At 40.3% G+C, this 18390-nt stretch overlaps 1 protein-coding gene across 9 annotated transcripts in view; it reads left to right on the forward strand.

Annotated features, from left to right (window-relative positions):
• magi1b (membrane associated guanylate kinase, WW and PDZ domain containing 1b) overlaps window positions 1-18390 on the forward strand; it is a 162123-nt gene that overhangs the window by 136468 nt on the left and 7265 nt on the right. For 8 of the 9 annotated variants that reach the window (XM_061785957.1, XM_061785958.1, XM_061785949.1 and 5 more), the window contains 7 exons: window positions 5865-5956; window positions 6134-6326; window positions 8801-9175; window positions 10686-10889; window positions 16504-16597; window positions 16866-16953; window positions 17711-17854. In XM_061785957.1, the coding sequence (XP_061641941.1) occupies window positions 5865-5956; window positions 6134-6326; window positions 8801-9175; window positions 10686-10889; window positions 16504-16597; window positions 16866-16953; window positions 17711-17854 (1190 nt within the window). The remainder of the gene's footprint in view (window positions 1-5864; window positions 5957-6133; window positions 6327-8800; window positions 9176-10685; window positions 10890-16503; window positions 16598-16865; window positions 16954-17710; window positions 17855-18390) is intronic. The other variant, XM_061785951.1, reaches the window with a different exon arrangement.

Raw genomic sequence — 18390 nt, forward strand, 5'->3', positions numbered from 1 at the left:
TTTTTGCTTCGCTTAAATTGGGTTGTTTAAGTGAGCAGTCCTGTCTCATGTAAATGAGCCACTGCTCACCTGGCCCCCACACACCTCAGCAGGCTACAGAATTACCACGACGACCAGGGGCAAAGCTAGGGCAATCCGACGAGGCAATCTGGTACTTGTTATCAAACAACCCAATGTCTGAAGAAAAAGGTGCGCCACCATGAAAATGAAGTAAAATCATCATTTTGTACACGATATTGCTACAAGTATTTGCTCACTGCTTTGACTCACATGAAGTTAAGTGGCATCCTATTCCATAGGTTTTATTTGGACATTGGTCCAACCCTTGCAGCTATAATAGTAGGAACATGACAAGTGGCCACCATCTTTATCAAATTTTCCCCAAAAAAAACTTGTAATGAGCACTTCAAGCTCCTCTAAAATCCTCCATAACAAATACATTCACCAAAAAAAATAAAAACGGTTGCTGACGTACATGACCTATTCTACTGCCCACACTGTTCTTCTAAACAATAATGTTCCGTTTGTGTTTGTTAAGTCCAGTTTTTAGGGCAAGTGATACCATTGGAAACGTCACGGTAATTTTAACGCGTTGACTTCTTGAAATTTCATGGTGTGTCACTTAAATTTGTATTCGAGTCAAGACAGGTGAGTGAATACTTTGGCAATAGAGTGTATTTTCACTCATGGAGACAGAACTTAACAAAGTCGCCGGATTTCACTTGTTAACTAGTGTGCAGATCCATGTGGTGCATATAGTGAACACATCACCAACCCAAATACCTGTACCGAGTGCTGGTTGTCAGAAGCTGATGTTGATAATTTTGTTAGCCAATGCAAAGCTCTGCTAACATTGAAGAAGAAGAATTACAGCTCTGCTTACCGTTTGACTCTGACAGGATTTTGTGGTTTTGTGGAGTCGGACAGATTTGGCAATCGCATGAAAACGGCAAATCTATGGAAATTATGTAAAACATAATGACAGACAGAAAAGCGCAGATATAAAAAATATTTACTTGGTTGTTTAATATCAACCTTGATAGGGGGGGCAGACCCAAATATTTTTATGCAAATAATTTTAAAAAACTATTTTGTGTATGTCCCATTTAAAATTATAAAATAATATTAAAAGAAAGTCTACCCTGTCTCCTTGGTGAATCTCCAGAACAATAAATGCTAATATTTAGCTTTTTTGTTAATTTCTTGATCATCAGAAAAGGCCAAAATCTCAAACGTTCTTGGTCCAGTTTGTTGAAACCTATGGTCTCACTGTGGTTGAATTTCCATTAGTGACCCTGATGCACCAGACATCTCTCTACAGATGTATAATGTAGATGTCAGCTGATTGCATGGCTCCCTCTCTCGTCTTACCAAAACATGGAGAAACTTCTAATTAAAAAGCTCTCAGATCTAGTGTCTCAAAAAATGGGGGAGGAGAAAAAGCAACATTCTTCAAGGGCTAAGAAATCTTAACATCTAATCAATTTGGAAGGCATCACTTCTCAAAGCCTTCTATTATTTGGATGAAGAAGAATATGAGAAGAGGGGCAGCGCATGGGTTGTGCAGATGCATGCCTGTTTGCAAGTCGCTCTGATATCTATATTGTATCATATTTGATTGTACAAAAGGTAACAAAAAACAAATGGGATGAAGGAATAAAAAACAAGGATATAGTTATTCATACAAACTAAAGGTGATAGCCATTTTCTCAGGGTATTTTCTTTATAAATGACCAGAATAGGAAAACCTGAACAGCAAAAAAACAAACAAAAACAAAAAAAACTAAACTGGGAAACCAGGAAGAAACTCTGGGACATAAAAATGATGGGGAACAGGAATGTGGTGATAGTAAAGATGCCAAAGAAAGACTGGGTGCGTATAGTAGTTGACCTGGCTGTAACAGCAGGCTTAAATCCACATGCTTTCAACATGCTGCATTGAGCATGTGTGCGTGAAAATCCTGCAATATGCACTCTGTCAGCGGTTCAGACATTTGCAGACAAAAATACATGTACGCCAAGTTCCTGGCAATGATTTGTTTTTTGGGTTTTTTTTTTTTCCCCAGAGATCAAGGTCTTTGTGAATGACCTGCTTTTATGGAAGAATCCTACACACACACAAAATCCATTTTTAAATAACAATAATAATAATAATAATAATCACCTTTATTATTGTCTGTTTTTAGGATATTTTCAACAAATGCTAGAATTTTGGAACAATAGCTTAACTTCCTCTTTCATAAATAAGAGAAATTAAATATACAGGACAGTACATACAGTGGGGCAGTAAAGTATTTAGTCAGCCACCAATTGTGCAAGTTCTCCCACTTAAAAATACGAGAGAGTCCTGTAATTTTTCGTCATAGGAAGACTGGGAAGACTGAATCTGCAATAGGTAAGCAGTTTGGTGTGAAGAAATCAACTGTGGGAGCAATTATTAGAAAATGGAAGACAAACAAGACCACTGATAATCTCCCTCGATCTGGGGCTCGACGCAAGATCTCACCCCGTGGGGTCAAAATGATCACAAGAACCGTGAGCAAAAATCCCACAACCATACGAGGGGACCTAGTGAATGAGTAACATCAGTAAGAGACTACGCCGCCAGGGACTCAAATCCTGCAGTGCCAGATGTGTCCCCCTGCTTAAGCCAGTACATGTCCAGCCCCGCCTGAAGTTCGCTAGATGTTTGTAGCATTTGAATGATCCAGAAGAGGATTGGGAGAATGTCATATGGTCAGATGAAACCAAAATAGAACTTTTTGGTAAAAACTCAACTTGTGTTTGGAGGAGAAAGAATGCTGAGTTGCATCCAAAGAACACCCATACCAACTGTGAAGCATGGGGGTGGAAACATGCTTTGTGGCTATTTTTCTGCAAAGGGACCAGGAAGGCTGATCCGTGTAAAGGAAAGAATTAATGGGGCCATGTATCGTGACATTTTGAGTGAAAACCTCCTTCCATCGGCAAGGGCATTGAAAATGAAACGTGGCTGGGTCTTTCAGCATGACAATGATCCCAAACACACCGCCCAGGCAACGAAGGAGTGGCTTCGTAAAAAGCATTTCAAGGTCCTGGATTGGCCTAGCCAGTCTCCAGATCTCAACCCCATAGAAAATCTTTGGAGGGAGTTGAAAATCTGTGTTGCCCAGCGACAGCCCCAAAACATCACTGCTCTAGAGATCTGCATGGGGGAATGGGCCAAAATACCAGCAACCGTGTGTGAAACCCTTGTGAAGACTCACAGAAAACGTTTGACCTCTGTCATTGCCAACAAAGGGTATATTACAAAGTATTGAGACGAACGTTTGTTATTGACCAGATACTTATTTTCCATCATAATTTGCTCAGAAATTCTTAAAAAAATCAGAAAATGTGACTTTCTGGATTTTTGTTTGTTTGTTTGTTTGTTTTCCCCCCTCTCTCTCTTATTATGTCTCTCATAGGTGAGGTATACCTATGATGAAAATTATTTTAAAGTGGGAGAACTTGCACAATTAGTGGCTGACAAAATACTTTTTTGCCCCACTGTACATCAACAGGTGCATACATCATTTGATTTGAAAAAGTGCAACTCCCCACCCCCAAAATGAGAGTAATTGTAAATAAGATAAATATACTTTATACTTTAATACATTTTAAAAAGCAATTATTGTACAGTATACAGTGGATACAAAAGGTTTACACATCCCTGTTCAAATGCCAGGTTTTTATGGTATGAAAAGATGAGACCAAGTTAAATTATTAATGTGGCCTGTAACCTCTACAACTGTTGAATTTAAAAAAAATATTTGAACAAATGTGCACACCCTCTTATAACTGGGGATGTGGCTATGTTTAGAATTGACCAACAACAGTTAAACTAATGTTATAAGGGACACAGCACACACCTACCACCATTAAAGTGCCTTTGATTTACCCCAAATAAAGTTCCGATGTTCTAGTACGCATTTCCTGATATGTTTTCCTTTCTAGCAGAAGCCTGAATGTTTGGTGTTAACACTGACTGTTATTTGGAAGTATTCATAATTCTCTCCACCTTGACTTAAGGTCTCAGTTCCAACTGAAGAAAAACAGCCCCGGAGCATGATGCTGCCACCACCTTTTGTCACTGTAGGCATGGTGTTCTTTTAGTGATGAGCGGTGTTGTGTTTGCACCTAACATAGTATTTGGAATCATGGCCAATAATGAAGCCTTAACAATGCGTTTGTCCCGTGGTAGCTGGCTGACCAGGTTGCGGGCACTGCTGCATATGGAGCACTTTTCATATGCAGCACTGCCCGCATTTTCACTGTAAAAAAATCGATGATGATCAGGCTCATTTAATCGTGGCCGCGAATATCCCCATCACTATTACAATTTGATTAATTGTACAGCCCAAGTAGCAAGTTTGTGCTGATTCCCATTGAAAGGGTTTTGAATCTGATTGGGTAATTCTAAACACAGCCACATCCCCATATATAAGAGGGTGTGCACACTTGTAGAACCACGTTACGTATTAAAGTATTGTATTACAAAAACCTCGCATTTGAACAGAGATGTGTATACTTTTATATACACTGTATATGTTTATATTCAAATTTTAATACACTTAAGTAAAACAATCATAACGATGTTGAGTTAACCTACATAACTTATTTAAAAAATATATATATATATTTTATTTAAGTGCTTGAAGTTGTTTTTTTAACATGCTCTGTATGTGAGCCACTAGCTATAAATAACTAAAAATGTACAAATATTGCTCAGTCACTGTAAAAGAAAATATGATCCAAGCTACCTGTGTTGTGGATAATTTATAGGTCTCCTAATGGACAAGAGCAGAGTATAACTGCAGAGTTGACCCTTACCAGTTACAGGTGCAGATTGTGACAGTTGGTCTTTGACTCTGCTTCTCCTCCCCTGTTACATTGTGATAGATTGAAAGAGATAGCTGCACTCCGCTGGGATTTTAGTTGTCGTCGAAAGGATTGTAAAGCAGACTGCTTTCGACTTCTGTCACCCAACTGTCTCTTAGTGTCTTTGGTGACCTTGGCAAGGAAATCTCCTTGCCTGTTTGCTCAGAGGTCTGCACAGCTGCAACCATACCTTCTTATGCGTAAATATATGTGTATGTGCATAATCTTGAACAACTTTAAATTTAATGAGCTTTTATGGAAAGAGGACACCCCACAAAGACATACACACCCTGAGGTTCCCACTTTTTTTTTCTCTAAATGAACAATGAGCTGTCAGTCGCATTGCAATTATTTCTGTTGTTGCACTGGTTCTTTGTAGTAGGCACACACATGCACAAAACACTCCAAGCTTCGTTTCTTATTGATGAGCGTGGACCATGACCCTTTCCAAACTGTGCTGAATAATATATAGTCCACTCCATTGCTGCATGTTTCAGTATTTTGCCCATTAGAAATGTTGGTATTGTGATATACTTTAAGAATAATGAAAATATCATAGTTGGTATTCTCCATGACCCAAAAAAATAAGGGTTGTGTGGTTTTTAGCCTAGCTTGCTTGATACCACTGCACTTAATCCAAAATAGGTCCCTCTGTTTTTGATGGACTATGTATTTGTTCTTTTGTCAAAGCATCCATACAGTTGGTTTGTTCTTTCTTTTTGACAAACCTTAGAGCTGCAACGGTGATTATTTGCATGTTTTTGTTTTTCTCACCATGAACACTGCTTACCTTATGGCCGTATCAATATTGGCATTCATTATTTTTATGAAAAACCCTTCTCTGCTAAGATTCATATTGAAGTTGGATTAAATGCTGTCAGCATGTGAGTCTTAAATCCATCTTTTGGCTGACTTTTAGTGTAATGTGTTGCTCTAGATTGTTGATGATGTGTTGATCCTTACAGTTCCAGACTTCCAGGAGCAGGATATTTTCCTCTGGAGGAAGGACACAGGGTTTGGGTTCAGAATTCTTGGAGGGAATGAGGAAGGAGAGCCAGTAAGTATCCCACGTTCTATAATAGTTCACTATTTTTTGTACTTTGCATTTTCTCAAGTATTTGTAATGAACAAATTAAAAGATGGTTTTGTTAATGATTTTGTTTTTACCTTGGCTCTGCAGCATATCTGTTAATCTTTGATTTTATGTATTCCTAACTATACATTTGTCTTTTAGATATACATTGGCCACATCGTGAAGTACGGTGCGGCAGACGAGGATGGACGTCTGAGGTCCGGCGATGAGCTCATATGTGTGGATGGCACAGCGGTGGTGGGCAAGTCGCACCAATTGGTGGTGCAACTGATGCAGCAGGCGGCCAAGCAGGGCCATGTCAACCTCACCGTTCGACGCAAAACCAGTTACGCCGGTACAAATCCAGAGCAAATCTGTAGGCATACTCTGTTAATATTTAGACCATCTTGAAAAGAATCTGGTAGGAAAATGTTAGCTTCTCTTCTCTGTCTCTTCTTTAACCAAGCATATTTGTGAGTTTTTACAGCTAAAATACCATAATGTCTGACAAGTCCAGTGTAAATGCTCTCATTTATTAAACAGCTGTATTCAGCTGGAAAAGCCTCTCTTAAACCCAGGGTTAACATTGCTGTTCCATCAACAACATTGGAACCAGCACACGTCTCTTATTTTGCTAGTGGCCAGATGTGTGTAAGGTTCTGCTCCTCAGCACATTGATAAAGCAAGGCCTATAACTATGATAGAGAGGCTGGTCAATCTTTGGCCTGATGACAGCGACTGCTGCTCACCATCTGCCTTTGAGCATCAATAATATGAAACACCATCCTTTCGTAGCTGTACAGGAAATGAAATGTCCAGTTACATCAGGCAGCGGATCTTCTTTTTCTGTTCAAAACAGATTAATTAAGAAATTGTTGGAGAAGCGGACTTTCAACTAAAATTAGTTGGGTTAAGACGGAAATGGGTCCGTGTTAAGTTTATCTTGAGGTTGTACTGATGGTGTTGTACTATGTGTTTTTGCAATACGGTAAATGTTATTTTAGCTTGTTGTACAGTGTTTCCTCGTTTATCGCAGGGGTTATTATTGTTGTTGTTGTTGTACGTATTATTATTATTGTTAATATTATTGTATAACCTGTTTTAAGGCCCAAACATTTTTTTAAGAAATAAAAATGTAAACATTTTCTGACAAATAATGATGATAATTTTTAGAAATAACTAATTTAATTTTAATGAACAACATATGAGGTTGGAAACATAATAAATTATTAATTGTAACTCGCGCGTATTTCACGCTTCATCTGACCGTCGCTCTTCGTCCTGACGCCGCGCCGCTGTAGCGTCCTTTTCCACTGTCTTTTTCAGAGAGAAGAACGTAGTTGTTGCTGCTCTTTTTTTCTTCTGGGTGAGAAGATTCTTATAAACAGACATGCTACCTTCGATAGTAGGTTTTACACGATCAGGATTTTTGGGGCCGATCAGCGAGTTTAAAAAAACGATAGCCTATCATCGATCCGGTCACAAGAGGGAGGAATGTGTCTATTTAAATGATCTGTTCATTTACTGTATATACAAAAAATTATATTTACAATAAATAATGTATCTTTGTTCCTCTATTTATGCCAGTGAGGCATAGTGACAGACAGAACAAATGAATGGTCTACTATTAGATGGCAGGAAGTAAATACAGTAATTAATGTATCCACTTTTTGTGACATTTTTGTTTGGTGGTGTGCTGTGAGATTTTTCAATTGTAAAATATGTTCCTTGCCTCCATAAAGGTTGGAAATCACTGCTCTAGTCAGATCGTGTATTCTAATCAGTCAGGTCGGACCAACATTACATGACAGAAATAATGGGTGCTAACTTACTGTAATTAAATTACTTTATTTTTAATTAAATTACTTCACCCACACCGAAACTTTAGAGCATGATTCGACAGAAAAACGGGATTTTATTGCAGTAGTCTGACAGTGCAATCATGAAAGAGCAAATTTGTCTTGTAGTCTGATCCGGCATTACGTGTTGCCTGTCCCACACCGGCGAGTTTTTTTAATTTTATTTTTATTTTTATTTTTTAAACTTCTTTGGCCGTCAGATATTTACAGTACTATGTCAAAAGACACGCGACAAGGCTAAAAAATAAACTAGCTTTTGGATTCAATTATACTGTGCACACGGCGACGCAGAGTCAATGTTTTTTGCGGAGCCGATCAATGACGTCATTGATCGGATCGGCGAATTATGACATTAAAGCTGATCAGCCGATCAGCATAAAACGCTAAATATCGGCCGATCAAATCAGTGTAGTCTATTCGATAGTTACCACCTTCCTTTGCCTTTTGGGTGCGACCGCAGGTGCCCTTGTCGGTACAGCACGTTTCGTTGACATTGTTGGTTATGTCTGGGAGAAAATTTGCAAACAGGAGGCACTTTAGAGTCACACTGCTAGCAATCGAACACTAATTTACATTTAGCAAGCCGAACACATTCTGTGCTATACAGGAGACATGGCACGGAGGAGATGGATTCAAATTGGTCTACAGTACCGTAGCCAACCAGGACGCAGAATACAATGCTGGTTCGTATGCTGTAAAAAACAGCATGCAAAATTGCACTGTGAAAAAAGTCGTGAATCCGTGATAGTCGAACCGCGAAGTAGCGAGGGTTCACTGTACTTAAGTTGTACTCTTCCAATCACTTGTACTGCTTGCATTAAGTAACTGTACTTGGCCTGATGCCCTTTGTTTGCTCTCATCCACCTCTTGATCTTGTCGTCAGACTCTCTTCTGTGTCCACAGTTTATCACTTCTTACTTAGAGGAAGTAATGTTTTATATCCACATCTTTCCTCTTCTACCATGTCTAGTTAAAGCTGAGGGAGACGTGCCTCCATCGCCTGCATCGTCGCACCACAGCAGCACCCAGGCACCCAGCCTGACGGAGGAGATAGGAAAGCGAACTCCGCAGGGCAGCCAGAACTCGCTCAACACCGTCAGTTCTGGCAGCGGCTCCACCTCTGGCATTGGCAGTGGGGGAGGGGGCGGAGGGGCTGGGGGTAGTGCTAATGCCGTGGTCGCCGCAGCAGCTGCCACCACCTCGTCACAGACTCCCAACATAACCTCCAGCGTCCCCGTCTCTGCCTTGCAGCCTTATGACGTAGAGATCCGCCGCGGCGAGAACGAGGGCTTTGGATTTGTCATTGTATCGTCTGTGTCTCGGCCTGAGGCTGGAACCACCTTTGGTAAGTGATGCCTCACCTTGCACTTTCTTTTTGTTTTTCCTACATGAAATATGAAACACATTTGTAACCTTTTCCTTATAACTGGGGTCGATTATCTGTCTATTATCTATTTCACTGTACAACAGTACAACAGTACAGTGAAATAGCAAGAGTAAAATAAACACAGCTCAAAGAAGTGGCTCATCTTTCTCGGTCTTGTATGAGTCAAACCCTTTCTTTGCTTGCAGCTGCTGCTTTATTCACACATGGCCTTCATAATTGATCACAAGTGAAGTGGGCCTTACATAAGACACTTGTATTATTCAGCCCAACTTAAATAACTCCTGCTAGCAGGTTTGCACTAAGTGACAATGACAAATTAATGACAAGTACTGTCTATCCATTCACATATCCATCCATTTTCTTCCACTTATCTGGGTCTGGGTTACTTTAAGCAAAATAAATTATTGGCGCTACAAGCAATTACTTGTTACTAGCGACAGTGCAGAATGCAGATAGATATCATTTCGGACCAGACTTCACTTTTTAGTAGGCTAATTGTCTTTTTCTATGCAATGCACTCTTTGCTCTATTTTATGATTTCCTGTCTACATCACACAGGTATTTCACTGCTCTCCATGCTTGCGTTCTCTCTGTGTGGGTGGACTGAAAATGCAGAGCTCTCCACATTAGGCTCACAAAGCAGCAAATCTCCCTTTCACTGGCCAGCAGAAAAGCTTTATCTCATTTCAAAAGACAAAATCTAATGGAAACCTGTGGGAACAAACTTTGCTGCTACGCTGTTGTCAGGGTCCACAGTTAATTGTTCCCACGGGGGATATAAAAAAAAAAAACAGGGTTGAATCTGAATTTACATACAGCTTCTTTCTGTTGAAGTAACTTGACATTTTGCAACCTAAATTTTATTTTTTTTTCCCCCTCTCCCAGAGTAAAGCAAGGTTGTGATAGAGTTGGTGCACTGTGCAGTGACAGTTGTCAGACCTCGGTGAGGAAAGAGATACAGGGAGCCCTTAAGGCAGCTGGAAAGATTTCAGCTCTGATGTATGTTTCTCATCTCTTGCGTTGTGCAGGTGTGAGTCTGTGATGCAGATGACACAGCAAATGTTTTTTTCATTTCAGATATTCACCGCAGAAAGACTCATGAAAATATTTCCGTTTTAGAATTTTGGTGCAAGAAAGTGTAAAAAGTGAATTTATTTTTTGTTTTTTTTTTAGTTTTTTTTGCGATTCATTTCAAAGAAGATGAAGGAAACGATAATATGACAGATGTATTTGCAGAGCACGTAAACATTTTCCTGTCTTTGCCAATTGCGTTCTGCTTTGCTAGTTTTCTGATCAGCTCCTCTTTGTCTTTAGCTTTACTCTTGGCTGCCGGTGAATTAACGCTTAACCTTCTGATTCTCTGTCTCTGCTCCCTTCCTTTCTTTTTCCCTCACCAAATTCCACCACAAAAATCAATACATTCACATTTCGGGGTGTGTGCATCACATCATGTCATTGGTGACCATAGCTGGCAATGCATGTGTGGCAATGCCTCACAAAATAGGGCGGATCATTGAGGGAAGCCCAGCAGACCGTTGTGGGAAGCTGAAGGTCGGAGATCGCATCCTGGCAGTGAACTCATGCTCCATCACTAACAAGTCCCACTCGGACATTGTCAACCTCATCAAGGAGGCCGGGAATACTGTGACACTACGCATCATTCCTGGAGACGGTGAGTAAAAACAGCTGTTCAGCATTTTCAGGAAGGCAAACTCTTCAAGGAGTCCATCTTAAATCAGTATTTAACCAGGGCTGTGTTCAGAATCACTCCCTAGCCACTGTATAGTAAGTTCACCATTTTCTATTGCTGTTTGAATGTGTAGCGAAGTGTGTATAGGTTATCCCATATAAAGTGCACTCAGTGTATTTTACAATGTGCCTTGAAAAGTAGTGACGAATCCATGGTCACTAGAAAAGTAATATATCCCATGATCCCTTGTGCCGATACAGGGGGGGGGGAAAAGAAAAAAATGGCTGACAGAGGCGGAGAAGGGAAGCAGCGGAAGCTATCATACTAATGTTCACAAAGTGCTTTGTATTGAATTTAATACACTTCACCTGACATTGATCAGGTACATTGTACTTGCGCACCAGCAATGACATAATTAACAGCACACCGCGTCGTGTTCCATAACTATTTTTTTTTGACTGATGCATGAACTATGTAGTCAATTATGTATAAAAAAAAAATCCCTCTATAGTGATGAGGGATTGGAGCTATTTGTCTACTCGTCACTTGCTTCAAAAGCAAAACAAAGCAAATTTATTTATATAGCGCATTTCATACACAAGGTAACTCAATGTGCTTTACATGATTAAAAGCATTTAAAAAACAAAGAAAACAACAGCTTATAAACATTTCAAACAAAGAGAAAAATAATAAAATAAAAGTACAATTAAAACAGCGTACAGTGCAAGAAATATCATTTAAAACTGGAAATACTATACTATAAAAAGCATGAGAAACAAACCTGGACTTCAAAACATTCACCCTGGGGGCTAATGTCACTTCAATTGGCAACTTATTCCATTTATGTTCAGCATAATAGCTAAATGCTGCTTCACCATGTTTGCTTTGGACTCTGTGCTCCACTGTTTGACCTGAGTCTGTCGATCTTAGAGCCCTATCCATCCATCCATCCATTCTCTACCGCTTATCCGGGTCGGGTCGCGGGGCCAGTAGCTTCAGCAGGGACGCCCAGACTACCCTCTCCCCAGCCACTTCATCCAGCTCTTCCGGGGGGATCCCGAGGCGTTCCCAGGCCAGCCGAAGGATGTAGTCTCTCCAGCGCGTCCTGGGTCGTCCCCGGGGTCTCCTCCCGGTGGGACATGCCCGGAACACCTCACCAGGGAGGCGTCCGGGAGGCATCCGAATCAGATGCCCCAGCCACCTCATCTGGCTCCTCTCAATGCGGAGAAGTAGCGGCTCTACTCTGAGATCCTCCCGGATGACCGAGCTTCTCACCCTATCTCTAAGGGAGAGCCCGGACACCCTGCGGAGGAAACTCATTTCGGCCGCTTGTATCCGGGATCTTGTTCTTTCGGTCACGACCCACAGCTCATGACCATAGGTGAGGGTAGGAACGAAGATCGACCGGTAAATTGAGAGCTTCGCCTTAGAGCCCTACTGGGTTTATATTCCATTAGCATTTCTTTCATGTATTCAGGACCTAAACCATTTAGTGATTTGTAGACCAATATCAGAACCCGAGCTGCAGCATTCTGAATGAGCTGCAGCTGTTTAATGCTCTTTTTGGGGACTCCCATCAGAAGACCATTACAATAGTTAAGTCTACGTGAGATAAAAGCATGGATGAGCTTCTCCATGCCTGCTTGGCACATTCAAGTCTTCACTCTGGATATGTTCTTCTGATGGTAGAAGGCAGTTTTAGTAATTGATTTGATATGACTGTTGAAAGTCAGGTTGGAATCTATCAGTACACCAAGGTTTCGGACTTGGTCTTTGGTTTTTAAAGCGAGTGACTCCAGGTATTTACTAACAGCAATTCTCTTTTCTTTATTGCCAAAAACAGTTATCTCAGTTCACTTGTGGTTTAATTGAAGAACATTTTGGCTCCTCCAGTTATCTGTTTTTGACAGTGACACAACAACCTCAATTGAACTGTAGTCATCTGGAGACACTGCTTTATATGTGTGCCATCTGCATAGCTATGATAGTCAAAATTAAAGTTCTGAAGAATTTGACGCAAGGGTAGCATATACAGGCTGAACAGTAGGGGTCCAAGAAATGACCCTTGAGGAGCCCCATAGGTTATTGCCATTCAATGAGATTGAACACTTCCATTGGTTACAAAATAACTCCTTTCCTCCAAGTAGGACCTGAACCATTTAAGGACTGTTCCATTTAGTCCTACCCACGTTTCCAACCTGTTCAGTTGTATATTATAATCTACCGTATCAAAAGTCGCACTGCGATCTAACAAGACCAGAATTAACACATTTCCTGAGTCAGTATTAAACCTTATATCATTTAGCACTTTGGTAAGAGCAGATTCTATACTGTGATGAGTTCGAAAACCTGATTGAAATTTGTCAAAAACTCCATTTAAGTTCAAGAATTTGCTGAATTGATTTAAAAATAACTTTCTCAACAATCTTGGCTACGAAAGGGTGATTTGAGATGGGCTATAGGCTGCTAACATGGAAGCGTCCAGCGTTCCATTTTTTTAGAAGAGGCTTCATGGGAGCTACTTTAAGAGCTTTAGGAAACTTGCCTGACTGAAGTGAGCAATTGATTATTTGCTGCAAAATCAGCTAGCACAGACTTCACAATAGCTTTGAAAAAGTCAGATGGGTCAGCTGAGTCAAGACAGCTCGTTGATGGTTTCAGCTGCTGAACCGTTTTTTTTTCCTCTAGTTTTTTGGTCAACTGTATCAAATTCTGACATGGTAATAGAGTTTTTCCTGGGTTGCTTCAGGTGTAGTATCATTTTATCATTTTACTTACTTGTGCTGATATTTAACCTCCATCCATCCATTATCTGAGCCGCTTCTCCTCACTAGGGTCGCGGGCGTGCTGTAGCCTATCCCAGCTGTCATCGGGCAGGAGGCGGGGTACAACCTGAACTGGTTGGATATTTAACCTGATGGATTGTATTTTTTTTACTAAAATAACAAGCAAATTCATTGCATTTATCTACTGTTAGGAGTTCTGGAGCTATCTGATCAGGGGGGTTTTGAGCTTGTCATCCACAGCAAACAGAGTGCGAGTATTGTTGAAATTCTTACTGATGATTTCAGAAAAGTGTTGCTTTCTAGCCCTGACTAACTCTTGGTTAAAATTACAAAGACTTTGTCTGTAGAGGTCATAGTCAATTTGGAGTTTAGTTTTTCTCCACTTTCGTTCTGCTTTCCTACAAATTGATTTAGAGGTCTTTACCATCATCATCATTGGATATTCAAAAGAGCTAAAATCACCCAGTATAATTTCTATACACTGAAATAATGACTTAAAAATAACAGCAATATCATCGCCTTTTTCCTTATTTGACATTTCATAAAATTAACATTTGCTGGTGTTGCGTGATTTAAAATGGTGTTACAGCTAGTTTCTGTTAACCATGTTTCATTTAGTAGCAAAAAGTCCAGAGGATAGGTTGTAAGGATGTTATTAATCAACATTGATTTATTACCCAGCAGTGATGCCGGTAACGCGTTACAAAGTAAAGTAGAGTTACAAAGTAATGCGTTACTCCAAAATGTCGCCATTTAGAGTCACAAGCAAAGTAACACGTTACTTTTCCCGGGTAAGTAGTCAGACTACAGTTACGTCTTCAAAACGACAATAGTTACTTTTGAGTCATTTATATTTCTCGCCAAGTACAAATTTCTGGCTGGTGACTCGTACAAAGAGCAGTACAGCTGTTCAAAAATATTATACCGATCACACAGACCGTTCATTATTCAATAAACACAACGAAGCGATCGGGAGGTGATTGTTTATTATATGATGCACAGTGATGGTACAATACCATAAAAGTGCAAAGAAATGCATGATTTCACTGTCGCCACACTTATTTTTATTTTCCTTAGTAAAAAATTTATTTGATTATTGTTACTTTTTTATTTACACATTAAGAATACAGTTTTACTATTGTGTTAAGCGCACAATGCATTGTGGGTTAATTATTCATACCAAAATGCGTGGTCATAGATCGTCATACAATAAGGACTGACAATACTTATCTTAAATAATATTTACAATAAAAAGTGAGAACTTTCAAGTTTGTCTGTAGTCCGGACTGTGAGCTGGTTTAACGCGCCACATGGCTGACGTCACGTATGTGCTTCTCCCCCCGCTCACCCACAGCTTTGCCAGTTAAACAGTTGCGTAATCTTGTCATCTTTTCTCGCTCTTCACATCAAAATTACGATGGTGGGAGCAATGGTATGTGTGTGTGTGTGTGTTTGTGTGTATGTGTACGCTCAATATACACCCGCACAGGGGTGTAGGAGATTCAAAGTGCTGGCTCATCTAATTTCTCATTTGTTCCTCCGATTGGTTGAGTGACGCTGATGAATCCATCTGCACAGCTGAACATGCCTTTTTTTGTGTTGTTCAGTTCTCTCAACTTTGTGACATGAATAAACAGCAGAGCAAAGAGATTCCACGGCGATAAGTGAGGTTGGGATAGTTTACACTGACTCATGGCTGACTGTCTTCTGGTGTACAGTGACCACTTACCTCCATTAAAGCCTCTGCAGCTAAGACTTACGATGCAGACTAATCACAGTTTTGCTTCCCAGCATGCATCTACTGATATAATCATGTTGTATCTTTCTGTAAACAAGATGCTTGTAAGAACAACAGGTTATATTGTCTCCTTCTCCATTCCCTGTCTCCCTGTTTGCTCTTGTTCCTCTTTTTCCTCTCCTATTTTGTTTTACTCAATCCACGCTTCCAAGGTAGAGGACATTTGAAAGAGGTAGCTTAAAGAATGTCCTTTGAAGTACCAAATGTACTCAGACAAGTGAAAAAAGATGGCAGAAGGAACGTATTGAATTCATTTCCGGACAGAAAGCAGCTGGGGGAGAGCTTAATGGAGAGAGGTAGCAGAACAGAAGGTGGGGTTGGGGGCAAATTGTTGCCACTGAAGAGACAGTATAGACTTTACATGGTCAAACAGCCATTTTATGAGTGTGGCCGATTTTTCTGATTAAGCCACAAAACAGTATTTTGGGCAGTTTCAACAAGAACTTCACGCTGAGGACGCTTCCTTTATACATTTTGGACGTGGGGCCAAGTTCAACCAACAGGTTGTGGAGTGGAGATGAATATTGAAGAGAAATAAAGAAATAAGAGGAAGAGGGAGGTGAGAAGAGAGGAGGCAAGAATTCCAATCACAGGTTACCTGTAGACATCTGATTAAGATTACATTGTTCGTGTCGCAAGAATGATATGGTGCCCCCCGTTGAAACTCATTCTACTTCACTGATAACATACTATGATTGAAGCCATGCAACGATAGATAGAATATGCAAGCGCTTCAATGTCTCCTGAGGCTGCAAGTGCATGTTTGTTATTTGATCAATCACAACCCGGCAGAAAGAATTTTCTTGCAGATAAAATGCTATTTGACAGACAGCTTGACAGAATAAATGAACATATGTTTTATTGCTCTGCTTACTAGAAACTAGCAATTTTCTGTTAGTTCTCAGTATACAGGTAGGGTTAAAATGCTATCCTATGCTATGTATGCTATAAAAACACATTCTCAACATATCGTAGCTTTCTGCTACAAATTGTTTTCTTCCATCACCTTCAGAGTCATCAAATGCATCTTTATTGACCAATGCGGAGAAGATCGCCACCATAACCACCACTCACACGGCCCAGCAACAGGCGGCGCCAGAGGCCAGGTAAATGTGGTTTGGTTCTCTAAATCAAGAATTTATTGTGAAAAATATATTATCATCCAGTCTTGTCAATGAAAACTCGTACACGTCTCGTCATGTTTTTGTCATCAAAGAGCCATGTTTAACTCGTCCGTCACGTTATTGTCATGAAGGGCGTCATTGACATCAGTCATTGACGAAAACAACACGTGTTCCTAATGAAGTGAATGGTTTGCATAAAGCCTTAAAACACACTTTGAACAGTTGAAATCATGGAAATGTTCTGTTTCAGAAACAATACCAAACCAAAACAGGAGTCATTCGACTTTAAAGCCCCTCAAGCGCCTCCCCCACAGCTTCCAACGCAAGTCTCAGCCCAGGTAAGGAACCAAACCACCTGACTAGCTGTCTGTCCCTCCGTCCATACGTCCATCCATCCATCAAACACCCCTGCAATGTAATGTCCACTCCATCACATTCCTGCCAACATCCCATGTGCATCTCTGTGCACGTCCATAGAGCTGTTACCAGCAGCCACACAACCCATTTGTCCTCTAATCCTCAGCGCATCGACTTCCCAACCCAAGGACATACTTATGTATTTCTTCTGCCGGCATTATCACTTTTTTATTTTTTTATTTTATTTTATTTTTTTTGGAAGCGGAACGGAAGATGAATGAATGCATTAAGAAAATCTTGCATGCTTTCAATGTAGCCCCTCAGTCCGCCATGTACCCTGCTGAATTAATGTGGAACTATGTGGCAATAGCTCCTCCAGATAGCATTGATCGCTCAGCAGAGATTAGGAGGGTATGAGGACCAGAGGAGCTGTCTGACTATCCTTGCAATGCACTGCGACACCACTCTCGTTCTTCGCTCTGAGCTCAGCGCATCAATTATTCAGATTTCTAAACCTGATGTATGCATTTACACTTACAGAGACACACATACTCCGTACATACAGGTGCGACTTGACTGAGGGTGGCCTTTGTTCCATACAGCTGAAATTGGAGCCCATCGCAAAGAAAAAGCATACCTTAATATCTGATTCATAAAAGTGACCTTGATGCAAGTGTCTTTTTTTCCCTTTTCTGTGTTTGTGTGTGTGTGTGTGTATGGTTGGTCTGCCTGCATTAGGATTCAGAGTTTTACTCAGCAGACCTGGAGAGAGATAGCAAAGGCTTCGGCTTCAGTCTGCGGGGAGGCAGAGAATACAACATGGACCTTTACGTACTGAGACTAGCTGAGGATGGAGCGGCCGTCCGCAACGGGAAAATGAGGGTATGGGCTTTGTACAAAGGACAAATAATCAAAACAATGTGTCCATCACAAAAATAATATATCACGCTACATTTATTTTTTAGCATTGTAAGAAGAAATCGTATAACAGGTTGAATATTGTGTTGGTATTATCGAAAGCATCTGAACGTCTCTCTTTTGGCAATGGAAAGTGAAATGACCTGGAGGCACCATTTTAACGTACTGAGTAGTATTTTTCCACGTGATTTACAATTGGCAATTCAGTACTTTAGGTCTATATGAATTTCATAGTGAGTATTATTACACTGCATCTTCTGAACAAGCTACGGGACCCCAAAGATAGGAAACGGGTGACAGTGACATTTTAGTTGTGATTGTATTATTTTATTTTATAATACATTTTGGTATTATTAGCCTCAACACAAAACCAGCCCCATGTCATAAGAACCAATTCTTACTGTCCAAGAGATATTAGTACAAAATTGTGTGTTACTGTGGTTGTTTTTTGCTGTGGTAGGGAGCTGCACTGCATCATACTGAGAGCTATTTGCTATATG

Source organism: Phyllopteryx taeniolatus, chromosome 9 (assembly GCF_024500385.1).
Source record: "Phyllopteryx taeniolatus isolate TA_2022b chromosome 9, UOR_Ptae_1.2, whole genome shotgun sequence".
In the NCBI taxonomy this organism is placed as follows: Eukaryota; Metazoa; Chordata; class Actinopteri; order Syngnathiformes; family Syngnathidae; genus Phyllopteryx; species Phyllopteryx taeniolatus.